This window comes from Cibotium barometz, chromosome 12 (genome assembly GCF_041138505.1).
Source record: "Cibotium barometz isolate CiBa-2024 chromosome 12, ASM4113850v1, whole genome shotgun sequence".
NCBI classification, from domain to species: Eukaryota; Viridiplantae; Streptophyta; class Polypodiopsida; order Cyatheales; family Cibotiaceae; genus Cibotium; species Cibotium barometz.
The window spans coordinates 7,916,384-7,936,508 of record NC_141057.1 but is presented as its reverse complement, the minus strand read 5'-3'; the positions used below and the strand labels follow the sequence as shown (position 1 = coordinate 7,936,508).

Below are 20,125 nucleotides of genomic sequence, written 5' to 3'. Positions count from 1 at the left end.
AGGGAACATTTGTGTGGCACGCATGAGGGAACATTTGCGTAGCAATTGAGAACCCACAAATTCCCTTGAGAGAGGTCAAGTGCCTTTTCCCAGGGTTTACATTGAATTTTGAGACAATACTTGAAAATCTCTCTTGGCATTGATTCACCAAAAGACTCCTCCATCAGCTTTTCGAAGATTCGTGCTTCTTGCTGGCTTCGCGTTGCCAGGTAGTACATCCAATCTTCTCTTTATCGGTATGCCTCCTTTGGAACACTCCATCCTTGCAAAAAGTCATCTTCTTGAATCTGCTTCAAAAAGCTTCTCTTGATGTCAACACTTTGAAAGACTCCCTCTTCATCAACTCCTCACACTGATTTTCTTTGCACGATTCCCTTGAATGCATTAAAACTCTCCTTAACCGATTGCAATAGGTCCTCATCCGTAACTTCACCATTACCGCACATGAACAGCCTCCTGAATTGCTACCATAAAAACAGCCATACGAAATTAGAAAAGAAAACGCCCCTCTGATGATTCACCCTTCTGCAACATCTGTGTCTCCTCCATTTTGAAATCTAGCAGCGTGAACCCGCTCCTGTGTAACCATAGCATATGGCATGAAAAGAAATGAAGCTTCTGCTGCATATACAGTCGAACCATTGACAAAAAATAATGTGCATATGAAATTATCAATGGTGGCCTTTATTAAGATAAAAAATATTGATTACTTCTGGCATCCGCCCTTTTGCAAAATATTCACATTCGGCTGCACCAGTGCTCCTCTCTTGATGCCTGATGCAACCCCTTTGAGCCGTGTATTCTGAACCGCCGCCATGAGCGCCGAACTGCCCACCTTGAATGAACTTTGAACAGCAAAAGAAATCGCTTTCTCCTTGGAATTAGCCAAATTGCTCACAGAAAATAGTACGATGATTGAGCCTTGCACTTGCCATCTCCACACAGCAACGCTATCTGCATAGGTGCTGAAATCGACTAGCCAAACTGCTTCCCTGGTTAATGGATTCGCCCTGGTGTCGCTGAATAAAGAATTCCTGATTGAATTGCAGCATTCAAGAACCTCCTGACTACTATGATTTGTGCCTTTGGCTTGGCGCCATCCACACCAACCTTCCTGACGCCTTCTACAATCAGCCATGTGTATGCTTCACTGCTTCTGCCTGCTAACCTCCGCCAGCAAGAGACAGGATACCCACCGTGTTGATCGCCAAGTGTTGAAGCTGTGGCTTCAACAAGATTTCCACAAACACACACAAGAGACTCTCATTGGAGCATTCCTCAGAGAGACGAGAAAGAGAGAGAGACGAAACTGAAACTGATAAACTGATTCTTGATTTCTCACACCCACACTTACTTGCTTGCTTCCACGTGCTTGCTTCCACGATTACAAGAAGGCTATGTCTTTTAAAAAGACTCCTAGGCGACTCTTCATATTCAAAATGACTCTTGACCTTTCGATTCCTAAGTAACTAGTCAAATCCTAACCGACTCTTCAAATCCCAACCTAAATGACACTTCTGATGACAACTTGAATGACACTTTTGATGACAACTCAGATGACAATTCTGATGACAATTTTATGACACTGTAAATGACACTTTTTTGCACCCTTATACAAGGACAAACACAGTCGCGTGTAAAAACCCGTCCAAAAATGCGTGTATCTGGGCGTGAACAATTTGTGCAAATAGGGTACACGTAGACATACACGAGCTCGTACACACGGCCTGTGCAAAAACTTTTTCAAACACGACAGACCACCAACAAGTCTTTCTTAAAAAGAAAGCCCAGACTGTCACTATCGTTCACAAAAATACTGAAGCAGGCACGATGAGAGAAGGACGGAGACAATCGCATAAGGAAAAGAGACAATCCCATAAACAAATGGAAGGAAAGAGACAGGACAAAGGACAAACTGACTCACCTCTGGAAAAGTGAGTCTTCTTTTTGGCTGGTTTCCTTCACCCGTGTCTGCTCCTTGCACCTGTGTCTGCTCCTTGCACTTGGCTTTAGTTCTCTGTTGTTGCAGAGGGAAGATTTGGCGACGACGAAGAAGAGGAAAGATGGAGTTTGAAAATTGTTTTTGGAGAAGGCGGCGGGTTATGTGTTAGGTATAGACAAGTGGTCGCGTGTAGGAGCGCGTGTATATGCGCATGTATAATAAACAGTCGCGTTCATACACGCAATTTTACACAGCTAGACGCGCTGTTATACGCGATTTAAAACAGTGAGACGCGCTATTACACGTGATCAACACAGGATATAGAGACTTTTCATACTTTCATTAAAAACTGATTATGATTATGTGTTTGCTCTTTTGTACATGGATGTCATCAACCTCCTCAAGCAATTCTGGTGAGGATGAGACAATGCATCATCGTAATCGCTTTGTGTGGTTGGGACAAAGTATCAAGTGTATGTGTAATCGATGTCAAGGATGCATTGTACGAGCGCGTCGAATTACCTTGAATCACATCTCCATGTATGGAGAATGGAATCAAACAGGTTTAGAGGCGAGTAGATGTAAATTGATAGTATTCAAATGACTCATGGTGTCCAAATTAATGGAGTTGTAATATATATGCTCTAATTGAAGCAGGATGCAGTACCACACCCTAACATGGTGCCCTACGCGTGGCGAGAGCACGTAAAGCGTCGACGAGATGATGCTGGAGCTTCGGGATCTATTATCAAAGATGAGTGGGAAAGGAATGACAATAGCCCTGCACCCCACAAAGTTGTGGAAGAGGAAGTGTTTGATGATATGGTGTGGTATCTTTTTAGGGATGATCCCAAAGGTATGGATAATGATGATATGGAACAAGAGCATCTTTACAAGGCTTCATCGACACCGATTTTTGAAGGGTGCACATTCTCTATTTTACGTGCTTCACTTGAACTACTCAATATACAAACAGTTTATGGATGGAGCAATGCAAGTCTTGACGCATTATTGAAGTAAGCATTCTAACTTGCAAATTTGAATTAGTGGTTAAGGGTTTAGGGTTTAGGGTTTAGGGTTTAGGACTAATTGATGATATTGGATGCAGGCTATTATCAAACATACTTCCAAAGGGGAATAGACTACCCACCTCAAGAGACATAGCCACGCGCTATGTGACATCTCTTGGAGGATTGGATTATGATCGCATACATGCATGCGTCAATGATTGCATTCTCCTTCGTGGGACGCATAAGGAGACTCGACATTGTCCCGCTTGTGGTGAAGCAAGGTATAGAATAGATGTGAAGAGTTTTGATGTACCTCGTAACGTCTTGCGACACTTTCCTATAATTCCTCGCATCAAACACATGTTCAAGTGCAAATCCATAGCAGAGCTCATGTCATGGTATTCCTCACATCGATCGGATGATGGCATGTGGAGAATTCCCGCAGACACTTCTACTCGGAAGCATATTGAAGATGAGTGGCCCAACTTTAAAATAGAGCCCAGAAACTTGAGACTTGGCCTAGGTATGGATGGAGTGAATCCATTTGGTTTCAAAAGCACCGCATACAACATGTGGCCAGTTGTGTTGGTGAATTACAACCTTCCACCATCAATGGCGATCAAGAAGGGACATCTTATGTTATCCCTTCTAATTCCAGGGCAACATAAAGTCAAGCATATGGATGTTTATCTCGAACCGTTGATTGATGAGTTGGAGGAACTATGGAGAGGTGTTGTGGTGGTGGACATTAGTAGGCCTCCCTCCTCTCGACACTTCGACTTAAAAGCAGTGTTGATGTGGACAATGCGTGACTTTGTAGGACACAACGATTGTTCTGGTAAGAATTCTAATTACCTCCCTACTCTAATACTATTGGCTATATTAATTATAACTATTGACTTTATTATTCTAACTTTTATTTATATTTTAACAGGTTTGAAAACATCGGGTAAACATGCATGTCCTGTTTGTGGCCCTTCGTTTTTAGTACATGAGTATGCTGACGGTTTGTGTAAGACCATATTCGATAATCATCATCGTTTTATTCTGTTAGATCATCCTAAATATGTTGCTAGTAAGACTAACATTCCTCCACAAACACTTCGTGCAAAAGATTAAAAGCGTATTTGGGAGTCTACAAATGTTCTTCCTCTAGATGGCATGAACAGGTATAGTAATGTTTTTCAATCTTGTTTTGTGTAGTCTCTAATTGGATTAAAGATCACATAGAGCAATCCCTTGCGTAGGTACTCCATTTTTTTCCAACTACCATATTGGACCCATCTTAAGATCAACCATCTTCTTGATCCCATGCACATCTTCAAGAATATGGGATCTGGTATGGAACATGTTATTGGTAAACGAGACAATGTTAGCATACGGGAGGACTTGCGGGTCGCAGGACGTATGCGTCAAGCTTGGCCCCACGAGAGGAGGGTGGGCACGTTCGTCTTCTGCTTGCACCATGGATTATATCAAAGAAAGAGGAGAAGCAGGTAAAGCAGTCATCACCATTTTGCGTACTCCCACTGGATGCATGAGATCATTGAAGGGAGCCTTTACAACCACTAAGAAAAGAGGCGTTGAGCAACTATATGGGTTGAAGTCCCACGATTGGCACAAGATGCTCCAAGTAAGTGTTTTCCAAGTCTTGTATGTTGAAAGTAAATTTTGTAATGCCCTAAACCATATATACATGTGCTCTTATGTGCGCAGTTCATACTACCTACTAGCATCGACCATTGTGCAAACAAGAGTTTGAAAAAATGTATTTATAAGATGGGCGAGCTTGTGAGGTATGTAAAACCCATGTCAGATCACCCTTCATTATACCTTGTAAAATGAACGTGCATGAGGTCTAACGTATTATTCATTTATTTTTCAGATATGTTAGTTCCAAAGCAATTGATCCAGCCACGTTGGATGATGCGCGTGTTATGGCAGTGGAGGTGGTTTGTTTGGTAGAGGAGACTTTTCCGCGAACCATTCTCACAAGTCAACTATATCTCATTGTGCATTTAGTGGACGAAATTGCTTTATGTGGCACTGTGCATGCACGTTGGATGTTCTTCCTAGAGCGCTTCATGAAGACCTGTAAAGACTTTGTGAGGCAAAGTGCAAGGCCCGAAGGAAGCATGGCCGAGGGTTGGTTGATACAAGAGTCTCTTGTATATATTTCAGAATTTCTTGGTCAGGTGGACAAGTCTTTGCCACGACTATGGAGCAATGAAGAGGACTTGAAGATGACCTCTATTGTGCCTCAAGGAAAAGGATAGAGTAAAGTAATTGACAGAACATTGATTGATGATCTCAATTTCACTTGCATCCTTAATAGTGATGTGATGAGCAGATGAGTTACAAGATATGAGGATGCAAAGACAAAAAGGCAAGCAGAAAGAGCTCTCTTTTGAAGGCAACATGGCTCTCGTAAGGCATACCCTAAGCATCTAGCAACACTTCCGAATGATATCCATGTTGATTGGTTGCATGAGGGAATGGAGAGAGCAGAGAGAGGTGAGGGGCTGCATATGACGGTGGAAGAATGGGAGTATGCACGAGGATGCATGTTAAAGGTACATAGAACTAATGTTAAAGGTACATAGAACTAATGTTTTGCATTAGTTGTAAGTGATTTGCATTAGTTGTAAGTGATTTGCTTTTAATATTTATTCACATTGCTTACACAAATATTGCTTCTATTTTGGTCCAGTGCACTATGTTCAATGATATATGGTGTGAAAGCAAGCATTTTCGAACACAAAGAATTGATGAAAAGAGGAATACACAAGATTGCAGTGTCATTAGTAGCTTTGAGGGAGCCAATGGAAAAATTGATGATTATTGTGGCACAATCCAAGACATATTTAGGCTTGACTTTCGTCACTTCTTTGTGTATGTTTTGGATGTCAAATGGCAAATGAACGTGGTGGAAAAAGGGCCTAATGCAACGATAAAACGCCATGCAAGTGGCTATGTAACTATTGACTCTATAAAATTTTGGCAAACAAAGAAAGATAGGCTCGTATTGTCACAACAATGTAAGCTGTATGCATTTTTTTACTAATGTGTTTCATGTACATATATATCTAAGCTCGCGTACCCCTTGACTTTTGATATGCTAATTAATTACTGCAGTATGTGTATTTGAGTAGGTTATCTATCTGCCAATGGTGCATGACATTAAATGGTGGTACGTCATCCCTATTGCACCACGTTCCAAAGTGATGTATAATACATTCACTGATATGGAGCATATGGAGGATGTAGCAAGCCGCAATGAAGATGATGTCGAACATGCCAATGAAGATGTTGTGATCGATGATCAAGAAATAAGCTCTAGTATGAGTGTAGCTCCCTCTTGCACATTGTTAACCCTTGCTGGGCATTAATGTTGTCCATTGGACATAATTTACTTCATTTGGTCATTGGTACCATAAAACATTATTTTGCGCATTGTAATGAATATTTCATATGTGTGATTTTGCCAATTGTATATAAAAGGCACACCACAAGATGTAGGTTGGGGCTATTAGCATTAGGCTAGGTGTTTACACTTGCTTAGATGGGCTGAATTACCCAAGGACCTTATTTTTAACTTTGGCCGTCCAAAAGGTGTGAACCCTAGAAAGTCACTATAAAAGTTAAATATGTAACCCTAAAAACTTATTCTTTTATGCTAATCAACTTGAGTGCTCTTATTCTCTACTCTTTCATCTTCTTGTTTATGCTTGCCTAATGCTAGTTAGAGCTATTATGCGCTTGCTTGCATGTGAGTGAGGGAGTGAGAGTGTGTGAGATTGAGTGGTGAGGAGGATCGAGCTTTTATTGTGTGCAGTGGTGATGAGGAGGTTGAACTCTGACGTGCTCTTTTCGATGATGCTACCTATGAGGATCCACAAGCTCAAGTATTCACGATGTGAGTGACACATCGCCAGTGTTCGCAGGCGGCGACAATGTTTTGTGTGTTAGGTCATGGCATATTGGTTTCTTGATCGAGCTAGTTTGTTCTCTCAAGGGCAGTAAGACAAGTTTCCCATGACTTGGTTGTTCCTACGTCTCTTCCATGGCACAAGGGCTTTCCATAAATGGTGCCGCTATGCTGGGGTAAACAGTCTCCCCGCTTAGCCACCACAAAGCACCTTGAGTGCTAGAGTTTGCATTTTTTTGTATTTTTTCAGACTTGTGTTTTTATCAAAGTTGTGTTTTTAATCCCCAAAAAAAATCGATGCATTTTTACTTTTCTATTTTGTCAATTTTTGTTGCATTTTTAAATTTCTATTGCATTTTTCAATTTTTATTACATTTTTTAATTTTTCATGTTGAAAAATTTGCGTTTTCTTCAAAAACTTACAAAATTGATAAATCTGTAAATAACTAAAATCTGAGTTTTGGTTTAAAAATTGCATTTTTGATTGATTTCAAGAAGAAGGAATTATTTTATTGTTGCGATTTATATAGAAATCGATTAGAGCATCAATTTTGCATGATAGGAAAAATATGTGTTTTTCTTCGTAAACCTGCAAAATTTGTAAAATTGTAGAATCCATAAAATCTATAAAACGGTAGAATCTACAAAATCTTAACAATCTGAGTTTTGGTCAAAAATCTGCGTTTCTTGGTTGATTTTAAGAAAAAGAGCTTATTTGATTATTGTGGTTTGCATTTAAATCAATTTTGGGCAATGTCCAAAAATCAACATTTTCTATACATTTTTGCAAAACTACAGTTTACCAAAACAAGCATAACTTTTACTGCGTAACTTTGATTTTAAAACTTTTTTCTTTATCAAAATCGAGCTTGGAAGTAGAGCTACAACTTTCCCTCCTATATATTTAAAAATTTTAAATTATGAGTATAATGCCCTAAAATATGCACCACAAGGTGAGGTGGTCTAGAATCCCATTATTAATTGATAAATCAATGATTCGTCAATTACGTAGCCAAAACATCAAGACTTTTCAAACAAAAGGAAACTTGGTCCTATGCCAAAACCCTAATCCAATGGTATTAGTACACATTGTAGGGAAAACGATTACTAAAACAATGATACACAATCCTCGTGTGATAGACCAATCTCTAATGGATCCTAGCAAAATCGGAGGAATGGTGTCGAGCATAGTGCAATCCCATGGGATCCTCTATTTTTCTCTCAAGAGATGATTCTCAAGATTTGAGGAGAGAAGCCAATGCTTCTATAGCATCTATTACTACTCACGACCATTGTATAAATATGCTAATGCCACCCAAGGGCATGATGCTCATGGACAAACCTTAGAAGAAGTCCAATAGGTGGAAGACCTGTGGCATGCTATTAGAGCCAAACAAGAGGAAATCAAGCTTAGAGCTCCACAAAGGCTAGTGGTTCAAGTGGCCCAAGCAGCCCAAGAAGCCTTATCAACAAGATCTGGTAAGCTCCAATCTCTCTTAGAGACTAGCCAAAGAGCACCCCAAATTACAAATACCACTCAAGTTGCTGTCCCAACTACTCGAGGGTATCTTAGCACATGGACTGATGGAACCCTCAAGGGAAAGGATTGGGAATATAATATCGCAAATCAAATGCTCATGGATCTAGTCATAATAGTTGGAGTGCAATTGTGGGAGCAATCGCAGGGCATATGAAAACTGCAACACATCTCTATGAGATCTCTATGAGGTAGCTGACTGCATCAATCTAACTATGCAATATCAGAGGTAATTACAAGGCATTATCATGTTTGATGCTAGTGTTGCGGACTACCCCTATAGCACCAATGCCACCTACTACCACTGAAATTGTAGAGGAGTCCAATTTAAGTATAGTGGACGTGCCAGTTGTTGAGACTCCACTCAGAGTCCACGAGACCTTGCTCTTGTATTACCGTGGACGCCAAGCTCTCCACAATGGCTAAATCCATATCGGTATTTCTGCTTGTCACCACATGATATCACTTCAAGACCCTTAAGTCCAGGCTCCCAGGCTACAACAATTACAAATTGTGCCAATCCACAAACTAATGCTTTGCCTAGTGTTGACCCAAAAATTGCCACATCATTGGTGACCATGGTTGAAAATCTCAGGACCCACTCTTAACCCCTGATCACCTGGGTAACTACAATGCCTTTTGCTCCCGCACCTAAGAAATCAAAAGCCTTAACACAAGCCTCTCCAAGGAAATGTCTTGAGCTACCTAGCCCCTACGAGAAAGTGTGGTTTCATGCTTTAATTGACGAGAAATCCCCACATGATTTTCTCTCATTTGCTACTTGGCATCAGCACAACCAGGGACACCTCTTCTAGAATATGTTGACATGAGAGTAAAGGGCATCAATACAAGACCACCAAAGTGCTTGGTTTGTTAAGAACTATTGTTTTCTGTGATAAATGAGCAATTGGTCGGTAGCTATTTGGTCATGCCTACAAGCACATTAAAGGAACCACTTGATCTTGGTTTGATCTTGGTCAGCAAAACATCCCAAAGGATGTTGATAATGCCATTGACATTGCTGCTACTATAAGTGTAGGCAAGGAAAATATCTCTAACTCATCACTTGTGCACCTTATGCACGGCAGCTCACTCTTGACAAGAGTCGTAGAGCTGTAGGGGGGTTCCCTCAACATCGAAAAAACCCTTTGCCACCTCCTCTAATCCATCAACATCAACAATATTTAGTGATTCTTCAGCTTCAACATCTACTACAACAAAACCAAAGAGGAAGCATCATAGAACTCATAAGAAGCAACAATAATCTACCTTTCAAGGAGGGGTACAAGATGTTTCTCCACCTAAACCATCAAGGCCAATCAAACGCCAAAGAAGAAGAACAAATAATCATCACAAGAAATCCATACCTCAAGTTACCTAGAGTTGGGTTCCAACACTTCTTCTACTAGCACAAGGCTATTACGAGGGTAATACTTGGATTTGGATCCGCAAGAAAAAATAAAAGATCACCACTGCCCTAACTTTAACTACATCAAAAGCCTCAATGTTGCCTCTCAAGTCCTAAAAGCCTCAATGTTGGCACCCCTCTCAAGTCCTAAAAGCCTCAATATTGACAAAGGTAAACAAGTCCAAAAAGAACCACCATTGTCTTACTCATTTTAGATTTGGATCCGTAAGTTGACTCAAAGGCAAGAAAGTGCAATAGGAATGGGGGAGCCAGAAAAAGCTTCAACATCACCAAGTTTAACACCAAATCCTAGAGAAGAAACTTCCAAAGGAGCATCTACATCTGGAAGACCACCATCTACATCTACATATGGAAGACCACCATCTCCATTAGTTTCCAAGGAACAATCCAAGCCTCAGGGAGTTGGGACTTCTGCACAACCTCTTCTAGAACCATTCCTTCCAATACATTCTTATGAAAGCACCTGACCCCCTTTACAATTGGATAATTAGAACTTAGCAGTGGATAGGCAGACTATAGCTTAAGCACTTAAGCGCTTGGACTAGATTCAACATGGAAAGGATGGCTATGGAAGACTGATATCACAATGCATGAAGATAAGGGATGACCTGGTTTAGGAAGAAGGGGAGTTTACATTAACTTCATACCCGTACCCCCTAACCACCTTTGCTTCTCAACTTACTTACCATGCTCATATGAGGAGGGAGCTTTTTGGAAAATTCTTTCGCCCCCACATTATACAAAATATATAGCAAATATACTCATAAAAATTATAAAAATCTATAAAAATCAAAAAGAGAAAACAAAGAGCACAAATCTAAAGAACAGAGAATGTGTGAAAACCAAGAAAATGGGCATGTACTTTTATTTCAATATTTTGTAGGATCAATAGGATGCTTATGAGTCACTGATTCTAAAATTTCTGACTATCCATGGCCATCCGTGCTGAGGATGATTTACTTCGCTGATTTTCTCATGCCCACAATCTTTTGAATCTTTTGATCTTATTTTATCTAACAACTCTTCTTTTAGTATTTAGTTTCTTTTTCAAGTTGTTAGTTTCATGGACAACGGACATCAACGACTATGGTGAATAAAAAACACATATGATTAACTTTGATCCCCCATGTGTACTTCAATATTTTCATATTGATTGAGTTGTTATTTTTATGTTTTTCATTTCACATGCATGCATATTCTCATCTATGATTGGGATATTTCTCTCTAGTTGGTTCTTAGTTGACCGTAAAGCTAGTTCTTTCTTAGTATTCATATATATCCTTTCTTTATACCGAGACTCATTTGAAGATGTGCCAAGGGAGTATGCCGTGTACTCTTGTGTGCTATTTCTAATATGTCTCTAATTTTTATTCTAGCCTAATAGAGGGAGTATGTATAAGAAGTTAGTTCTTGTTTTTATATAAATTAGTTTTAGAAAAGAAAACGTGGCCCTTGCACCACAAGCATTTCAAAAAAAGAGAAATAAAGAAAGAAGAAAAAGCTAAAAAGCTTTACAAACAAAAGAAGAGACATGCACTAGAAGATAACCACCATCGCCATGTGAGGTGCTTTTGGTAGGTTTTCTTGGAACCAGATGACAACGATGCCTTGGGATCATAGCCTTGATCTTCATGGGGTGGGACCTAGAGTCTAAAAAAGTATGCTAGTCAATAATGTGCTTTAATATTATAGATAAATAAGACTCTTCGTACTTATCACTTCCACTTATAGAGTTAGAGTAGGATTAGTTACACTTTAGAATAGTGAGTTTAGAGACTATGGTCATAGGTATGTTTTTCACTTGATTTTATGTATATGAAGTGTTTCTACTTATGTCTAAGTTTAGACTTTCTTTAATTGTCAACTTTTTATACTCATCTAGCGGGATGCATCCCAGGCTCCCAATCCCCCATCTTTCATGTGATTTAAAAAATGCATTTTGTTGTTTCATTCCATGCTCTTCAAAGCTCTTCAAAGAACATTATACTTGTGGTATGTTATCCTATAGAAGATCTCTCAAGGTTCAAGACCTTCCACATGCGGCTTCCACTTGCTCTTCATTACTATATTCCGAGGATAGAATCTGCATTAGGAAGGGGGGCATGTTAGCCCTCGCTAGAGACTTCTTGAGAATCAATGTTGCCCATTGGACATAATTTACTTCATTTGGTTATGGGCACCATAAAACATTATTTTGCACATTGTAATGAATATTACATATGTGTGATCACCAATTGTATATGAAAGGCGCACCACAAGATGTATGCTGGGGTTACTAGCATTAGGCTAGGTGTTTACACTTGCTTAGGTGGGCTAAATTTCCCAAGGACCTTATTTTTAACTTTGGCCATCCAAAAGGTGAAAACCCTAGAAAGTCATTATAAAAGCTAAAGATGTAACCCTAAAATCTTATTCTCTTATGCTAATCAATTTGAGTGCTCTTCTTCTCTACTCTTTCATCTTCTTGCTTATGCTTGCCTAATGCTAGTTCAAGCTCTTGTGTGCTTACTTGCATGTGAGTGAGGGAGTGAGAGTGTGTGAGATTGAGTGGCGAGGAGAATTGAGCTTCTATAGTGTGTGGTGGTGAGATAAGGAGGTCAAACTCTTGCGTGCTCTTTCCGATGATGCTACCTATATGAGGATCCGCAAGCTCATGTATTCACGAGGTGAGTGACACATCATACAGTGTGTTGTGTGTTAGGTCATGGCATATTGGTTTCTTGAGCGAGCTAGTTTGTGCTCTCAACAAGTACGGTAAGACAAGTTCTCCATGACTTGGTTTTTCCTAAGCCTCTCCTGTGGCGCATGGGCTTTCCACACATGCATTGTCTTAAAAGTGCCTTCACAAAAAATAATAAGCTGAGTGGCTTAAAGTCTGATTAGCACAAGTTCTTAAAAGTATGTATGACATGACTTTCATTTCTTTTTTCTCCTTTGAGTTTTACTATGTTGAATCATCAATGAAGGTTTGTGGATTGTATTACTTTATAGTTTGTGCTTCCTATTGCAACCAAATAAGATTACATAAGGGTGGATGCATGAATCAGTGCTCTGCTATTTTTCCTAAAAGCACGTCTTAAAAGAACCACTATTATTAATAATAGTTTTTCGAATAACGTAAAGTTATAAAATTTATTTTCACATTGGTAAATAATGAATGCCCTCAACCTTAGCCCCCATTCCAAGTCATGATTGAAAAAAATGTGCCTTCTTTTTAATATGATTTTTTGAAAAAAAATTCTTCCTCTCTCCAACACTGCATGTTTGGGAAGTCAGTCTCACTACGGGCAGTTTTCTATGCATGCAACGTGTCTCATCCCTCTATATCTCTTGTCTTGTGCATGCAATGCCTCTCTAAGATACACAACACTCCCTTATTCACTTATGAGCAATAAGACAAGTGCAAGCAAGAGTAATAGGACTAGGAGGTATCTCTCTCTCTTCTTCAGTAGAGCCAGGAGTAGTAGTTCTCTCTCTCTCTCTCTCTCTCTCTCTCTATATATATATATATATATATATATATCCCCCACTTTCTCCTCTCCTTTTAAATTCCAATATTTTCTTTGTTTTAAATAATTCTTATCACAATATCCACCATATTGTACTACACCAAGGAGGACTTTAATAGGGTACATCGGCTCAACTTAGTGGGGTAAGAACCCCCACTAAATTACTAAGGTGGAACTCCTAGACAAAGAGTGGTTGACCATATTTATAGAGGTTACAAAACCCCATATTTACAAGGTGAGGGCCAAGATAGTCCATCCAAACTTGCTGGATGAGATGAGGAAGCTGCACGAAATAGTTTATCAACACAAACCATCAACAAACAATGAGTTCATAGTGATTTTTTCATGAGGATTTGCACTAGAGCATTGCAAGGTGGCATGCAATGCAAAGGAAAAGTTCGAGTATACCTATGCTTGGGAAATTTGTAGCATCTATGGTTGTAAATGTTGAGGAAAGACCTAGGGGTGCAAAAAAAAGAAGAAAAAGGGAGTTACTAGCATGTCACAGAGTCAGGTACATTTGACAAGCCTACCAGGAGTACTTTAATAGATAAAGCTTTGGAGGGGCAGCATGATATGCTCTCATGTGTACATGAGGCCTTGCTAGATAAAATTACTAAGTTGCTAAAGTTATGCTCTATAGTAGCAAAGCAAGAAAGAGTGCATTAGAGTATGCATGAGAGTATGATGGAGCTAGACAGGTCCACAACATCACTTGAAGAAGCAAGGAGCCATTTACAAAGGAATTGACTAGTCATGGAAGCAGTGCCAAAACTTTGTGAGCCCTTGAGCAATATCAAGGGTACAATATTTGTGGAGCCATTGAGCCCTCACTATGGCATCGAGTACACTAAGATAGAGTCAGATATAGCAAATAGTATGGAAACCTTAGATATTCTAGGGTTCAAAGAGGAGTCACCTAATCTTGAGGATAAAATTTCAAAGTTAGAGATGAGTGTGTGTTACTGCATGTGTTGTTTTTAATTTGTTTTTTTTTCTAGTTTTACAATGTTTATGTGCTTTGTTTTTAGTGTTTTGTTTTAATAAATTTATTTGTTTTTTTGATGCTTGTAACTTTGTAAGCTAAAAAAGAATGAAATCATGAGTGCTTGCCATAGGAAGAGACATTATGTTTTTGCTCATAATTGTTACAATACATGAATTCCAACACCCCTCCTAGTGTATTTTCCACCAAGGAGGAAATTGGGATGATAATCATTACTAAAGATTGTGCGGCATGTGGGTTTTCACTTGAGAGAAATGACACAATGGTGTTTGGTTTACTGCTGCCATGTAAGCACCCTTACCACCTAATGTATTTTTCTCTAAGATGCTATCATGTTTGTTGTGCACCACCAAGCTACTCCCAAGAGATACCAAGTCCATGGTGCTAGGGTTTCAAGCACCAAGCTAAAGCAAGTAGTATCATGCCAGTTAAAGGTACTTTCTAGCATGCTCTATGTGTTTGGCAATTGTAGTAGAGTTTAAAGTGTTTTTTATACTTTCTAGTAGTGTTCAAAGTGCTTTGGGATTATTTATGCATACCCCCTTCTTTCACATGGATTCATACAACTTTAGAATGTTGCATACTTAGTTTAAAGTAGTGGGAGAAGTAATCTCTAGCCTACTTTTGAGTACTACTTGATTTCTTAGTAGTTCTTATAAGCATAGTTTAGAGTCCTTTCATAGTGGTTAAGTGAACTACTTTTAGAGTTATTGACATGCCCTTAGTGTGCTTTCATTGTACTTTAGGTACTCTCATACATTGGTTGATGTTTTTGTCATAGTGGTTGAAGTGTTTTTCTATTTCTTTTATAGTGTTGGAAGTGGTTTTTATACTTCTTTTATAGTGTTGGAAGTGGTTTTTCTACTTCTTTTATAGTGTTGGAAGGGGTTTTTACACTTCTTCTAGTGCTTTCACAGAGCTATTAGTGATTTTCAATTGCTTACAATTGCTATAGACTAGAACATCTATGTTTTTAAATGTGAAAGAACTTCTTTTCTTTTTTTTACCAGTGCTTGATCTCATGATAGTGCTCCCATGCACTATACAAAAGTGGTTGAAAGCAAGGTAAGGTGGTACACTTAGACAAATTTTTTTGGGTACTTTATATAGGTGGTTTAATAGCTCCAGAAGAACTCTCAGAATATTCCCAAAAAATAGTCAATCCAAACAAAAAGAGCCCCGTTCGATAACATGATTACGGCTCATCTCATGAGAATGTACATGCACAACATCATGGGCGGCTCCTCTGTTATGCAGCTCTCCTAATTCCTTGAACAAAAGGAAGACCTCCATTTCCTGCTTCCTTGAACAAAATTAAGCTCTGCATTTCCTACTTCCTTCACCAAAGTGCTACTTCAAGACTGTGTCTTCGTTGGCTTCCAAGGTACTCTTCCTCCTCCTCCTCTGAGCTTGCATAGATAGCCCTTTTAGTGGGTGCCAGATGAGATCGGATCTTCCCCTATTGTCTTACTTGCATGTTGAGCACACGGGTGGGCACACGGGCGGGCAGTGGGCATGCCTCTCTTTCTCTCTCTCTCTCTCCATCATCATCATCATCTTATGTGTGTGTTATAGGTTCTTTGTTAAATTTAATGTTATATTATAATGATTATTGCAATTGGTTTGTTGCTCAAATGATGAAGACTCCAACACACTCTCCTGAGTCTTCAAGTGAGTATTCTAGGTTTGTCACATTGCCATTTACATATGGCTATTATGGATTGTAGTTAATAATTGTTTGTCTTGAGAGAGGAGGCGTCAGCCACCCATAGATACCTGATATTCAATTTCCAAGATTGACCCAATTTTGTCGTACGAAAGAGGAATTTTGCATTAAGTATGGGCTTAGCTTGCATGGGCAAGATGCAAGAGCCTTGTCAAAGGAGGATATTCCTGATAAGAAATGGCTATCTATTTTCACACAACCCCACAAGAAGATTGATAAGATATACCTTAGCATGGTATGCCATGATTTGCAAGAACAGTGTGCCCACCTATATCATTAAGGTGTACCAAGAGCCCCCCTCAAATAAAGAGTAGGGGATTTCTTTTTCTCGAGGGTTCATGTTTGAAAGATGCTCTAGAGCCCAAAGTCCATCAAAGAAGTTAGCACGTGCTCGCATGGGCAAAATTTCTTTTTCTCGAGGGTTCATGTTTGAAAGATGCTCTAGAGCCCAAAGTCCATCAAAGAAGTTAGCACGTGTGCTTGCATGGGCAAAATTTGCAGAGCATGTGGTGCAGCTTATCTAAGGGCAACCGGGTGCATTGGAACAAAAGTTGGTCCGTTGGAGAAGTGTCAATGGGTCATCCACCAATGGCAAGGCTGAGATGGGGTCTGAGAAATAAGAAGAGGGTCAACCAGAGATAGAAGATCCTAGAGAGTTGTCAAGGCTAGGTCAAAAGCAATCTTTGTTCAAAGAGGTTTGCAAAGTCAGTCCCAAAGCATATGCTACTTGTAGAATCCATGGCCTCTGAGGCACAGGCAAAAGTTGTTGTAATAAAGAAGAATCAACTGGCTACAAATAAAGCTCTATTTTATGGAAAAAAGGAAAAAATGTTACGAGAGGAAGATGCCTTCAATGTCTCAATATTCACTTTACAAGGGCAAGTAGAATTTGCACAAAAAAAATTAGCAAGTTTGGAGTGCACAAATACATAGAAAATATTGAAACAAGAAGCACACATTTCAGCATGCAATTGTCTCATGCTGACTACTATCTGTGTAGATGAACAAATATTAAATTTGAGGGATGAGGTGGTAGAACTAGAGCTGATTTTCCTAGTTCTCTTATAAGGTCACTACCCTTTGAGATTCACTACAAGACAATGCTGCCATACACGCGTTTCATACACGCGATAAATTACGAACGCGTGTATGGTCGCGCTTGTATTTGAATAAAATCGGGCGCGTGTATTTTAGCATTTAAATTCGCGTGTATATTTGCATTTATCAACGCGTGTATAAACGCGTTTATATACACGCAGTAATACACGCATAAATACACGATAATATTCACGGGGTAATACTCGCTATTATACACGGAAAAATACACGATAATATTCACGGGGTAATACTCGCTATCATACACGGAAAAATACACGCCACTGTACACGGATTAATACACGCATGGCAGAGAAAAACTGAATTCCTTAACAAAATTAAAAACTATTTTCCTTAAACCATCTCATAGTACATTACAGTATACATCATTACACAATCCCACTACATGCATTTACAACAATGAAATATATTCAAAAATAAATCATGCATATGAGATGATAGAAATGTCATCAATTTAGAACATACAGTGACGGATTGGTTAGGGTTCGATCTCATCTTCAATAAGATCCATCCTTGTCAAACGATCAACATCAATATCCATTTGATCAATTGGTAAGGCTACGATTAAATTTATTCCACTATCGATATTCTGTACTCCATTGATAATGGTATCGATGTCCTGATCATCCTCATCATCATCACCATCATCCTCAATGGTAGGGTCATTCTCATGATCATGAGAAATGGCATGCTCATCCTCATTATCACGATCATCTCTTATTTCTTGATCATCGATCACAACATCTTCAATGGCATGTTCGACGTCATCTTCATTGCGGCTTGTTACATCCTCCATATGCTCCATATCAGTGAATGTATTATACATCACTTTGGAACGTGGTGCAATAGGGATGACGTACCACCATTTGATGTCATGCACCATTGGTAGATAGATAACCTACTCAAATACCCACAGTATAGTAATTAATTAGCATATCAAAAGTCAAGGGGTACGCGAGCTTAGATATATATGTACATGAAACACATTAGTAAAAAAATGCATACCTGCTCACATTGTTGTGGCAATACGAGCCTATCTTTCTTTGTTTGCCAGAACTTTGTAGAGTCAATAGTTACATATCCACTTGCATGGCGTTTTATCGTTGCATCAGGCCCTTTTTCCACCACGTTCATTTGCCATTTGACATCCAAAACATATACAAAGAAGCGACGAAAGTCAAGCCTAAATATGTCTTGGATTATGCCACAATAATCATCCATTTTTCCATTAGCTCCCTCAAAGCTACTAATGACACCGCAATCTTGTGTATTTCTCTTTTCATCAATTCTTTGTGTTCGAAAATGCTTGCCTTCACACCATATAGCATTGAACATAGTGCACTGGACCAAAATAGAAGCAATATTTGTGTAAGCAATGTGAATAAATATTAAAAGAAAATCACTTACAACTAATGCAAAACATTAGTTCTATGTACCTTTGACATGCATCCTCGTGCATACTCCCATTCTTCCGCCGTGATATGCAGCCCCTCGTCACTCTCTGCTCTCTCCATTTCCTCATGCAACCAATCAACATGGATATCATTCGGAAGTGTTGCTAGATGCTTAGGGTACGCCTTCCGAGAGCCATGTTGCCTCCGAAAGAGAGCTCTTTCTGCTTGCCTTTTTGTCTTTGCATCCTCATATCTTGTAACCCATCTGCTCATCACATCACTATTAAGGATACAAGTGAAATTGAGATCATCAATCAATGTTCTGTCAATTACTTTACTCTGTCCTTTTCCTTGAGGCACAATAGAGGTCATCCTCAAGTCCTCTTCATTGCTCCATAGTCGTGGCAAAGAGCTGTCCACCTGACCAAGAAATTCTGAAATATATACAAGAGACTCTTGTATCAACCAACCCTCGGCCATGCTTCCTTCAGGCCTTGCACTTTGCCTCACAAAGTCTTTTAAGGTCTTCATGAAGCGCTCTAGGAAGAACATCCAACGTGCATGCACAGTACCACATAAAGCAATTTCGTCCACTAAATGCACAATGAGATGTAGTTGACTTGTGAGAATGGTTCGCGGAAAAGTCTCCTCTACCAAACAAACCACCTCCACTGCCATAACACGCGCATCATCCAACGTGGCTGGATCAATTGCTTTGGAACTAACATATCTGAAAAATAAATAAATAGTACGTTATACCTCATGCACGTTCATTTTGCAAGGTATAATGAAGGGTGATCTGAGCATGGGTTTTACATACCTCACAAGCTCGCCCATCTTATAAATACATTTTTTCAAACTCTTATTCGCACAATGGTCGATGCTAGTAGGTAGTATGAACTGCGCACATAAGAGCACATTTATGGTTTATGGCATTACAAAATTTAATTTCAACGTACGTAGAAGACTTGGAAAACACTTACTTGAAGCATCTTGTGCCAATCGTGGGACTTCAACCCATATAGTTGCTCAACGCCTCTTTTCTTAGTGGTTGTAAAGGCTCCCTTCAATGATCTCATGCATCCAGTGGGAGTACGCAAAGTGGTGATGGCCTGCTTTACCTGCTTCTCCTCTTTCTTTGATATAATCCATGGTGCAGGCGGAAGACGAACGTGCCCACCCACCTCTCGTGGCCAAGCTTGACGCATACGTCCTGCGACCCGCAAGTCCTCACGTACGCTAACATTGTCTCGTTTACCAGTAATATGTTCCCAAATACCAGATCCCACATTCTTGAAGATGTGCATGGGATCAAGAAGATGGTTGATCTTAAGATGGGTCCAATATGGCAGCCGGAAAAAAATGGAGTACCTACACAAGGGATTGCTCTATGTGACCTTTAATCCAATTAGAGACTACACAAAACAAGATTGAAAAAACATCACTATACCTGTTCATGCCATCTGGAGGAAGAATAGTTGTAGACTCCCAAATACGCTTCCAATCTTTTGCACGAAGTGTTTGTGGA

At 39.5% G+C, this 20,125-nt stretch overlaps 1 protein-coding gene across 1 annotated transcript; it reads right to left on the bottom strand.

The window, feature by feature from the left end:
• Positions 1–489: 489 nt before the first annotated feature.
• On the bottom strand, positions 490–19,904 carry LOC147633015 (uncharacterized). Its single transcript, XM_086806827.1, has 5 exons — positions 19,581–19,904; positions 19,418–19,497; positions 19,103–19,327; positions 711–1,034; positions 490–577 (listed from the first exon to the last, which is right to left on the bottom strand). Exons 1-5 carry the CDS (start codon positions 19,902–19,904, stop codon positions 490–492), a joined length of 1,041 nt encoding a protein of 346 aa, XP_086662953.1.
• Between the last annotated feature and the right edge of the window lie 221 nt (positions 19,905–20,125).

Coding starts and splice junctions, on each gene's coding strand:
- LOC147633015 (XM_086806827.1), bottom strand. CDS start 19,904: ATGCACATCTTCAAGAATGTGGGATCTGGTATTTGGGAACATATTACT. Junction 19,498..19,580: donor ATTGGCACAAGATGCTTCAA/GTAAGTGTTTTC, acceptor TTATGTGCGCAG/TTCATACTACCTACTAGCAT. Junction 19,328..19,417: donor AAGATGGGCGAGCTTGTGAG/GTATGTAAAACC, acceptor TTTATTTTTCAG/ATATGTTAGTTCCAAAGCAA.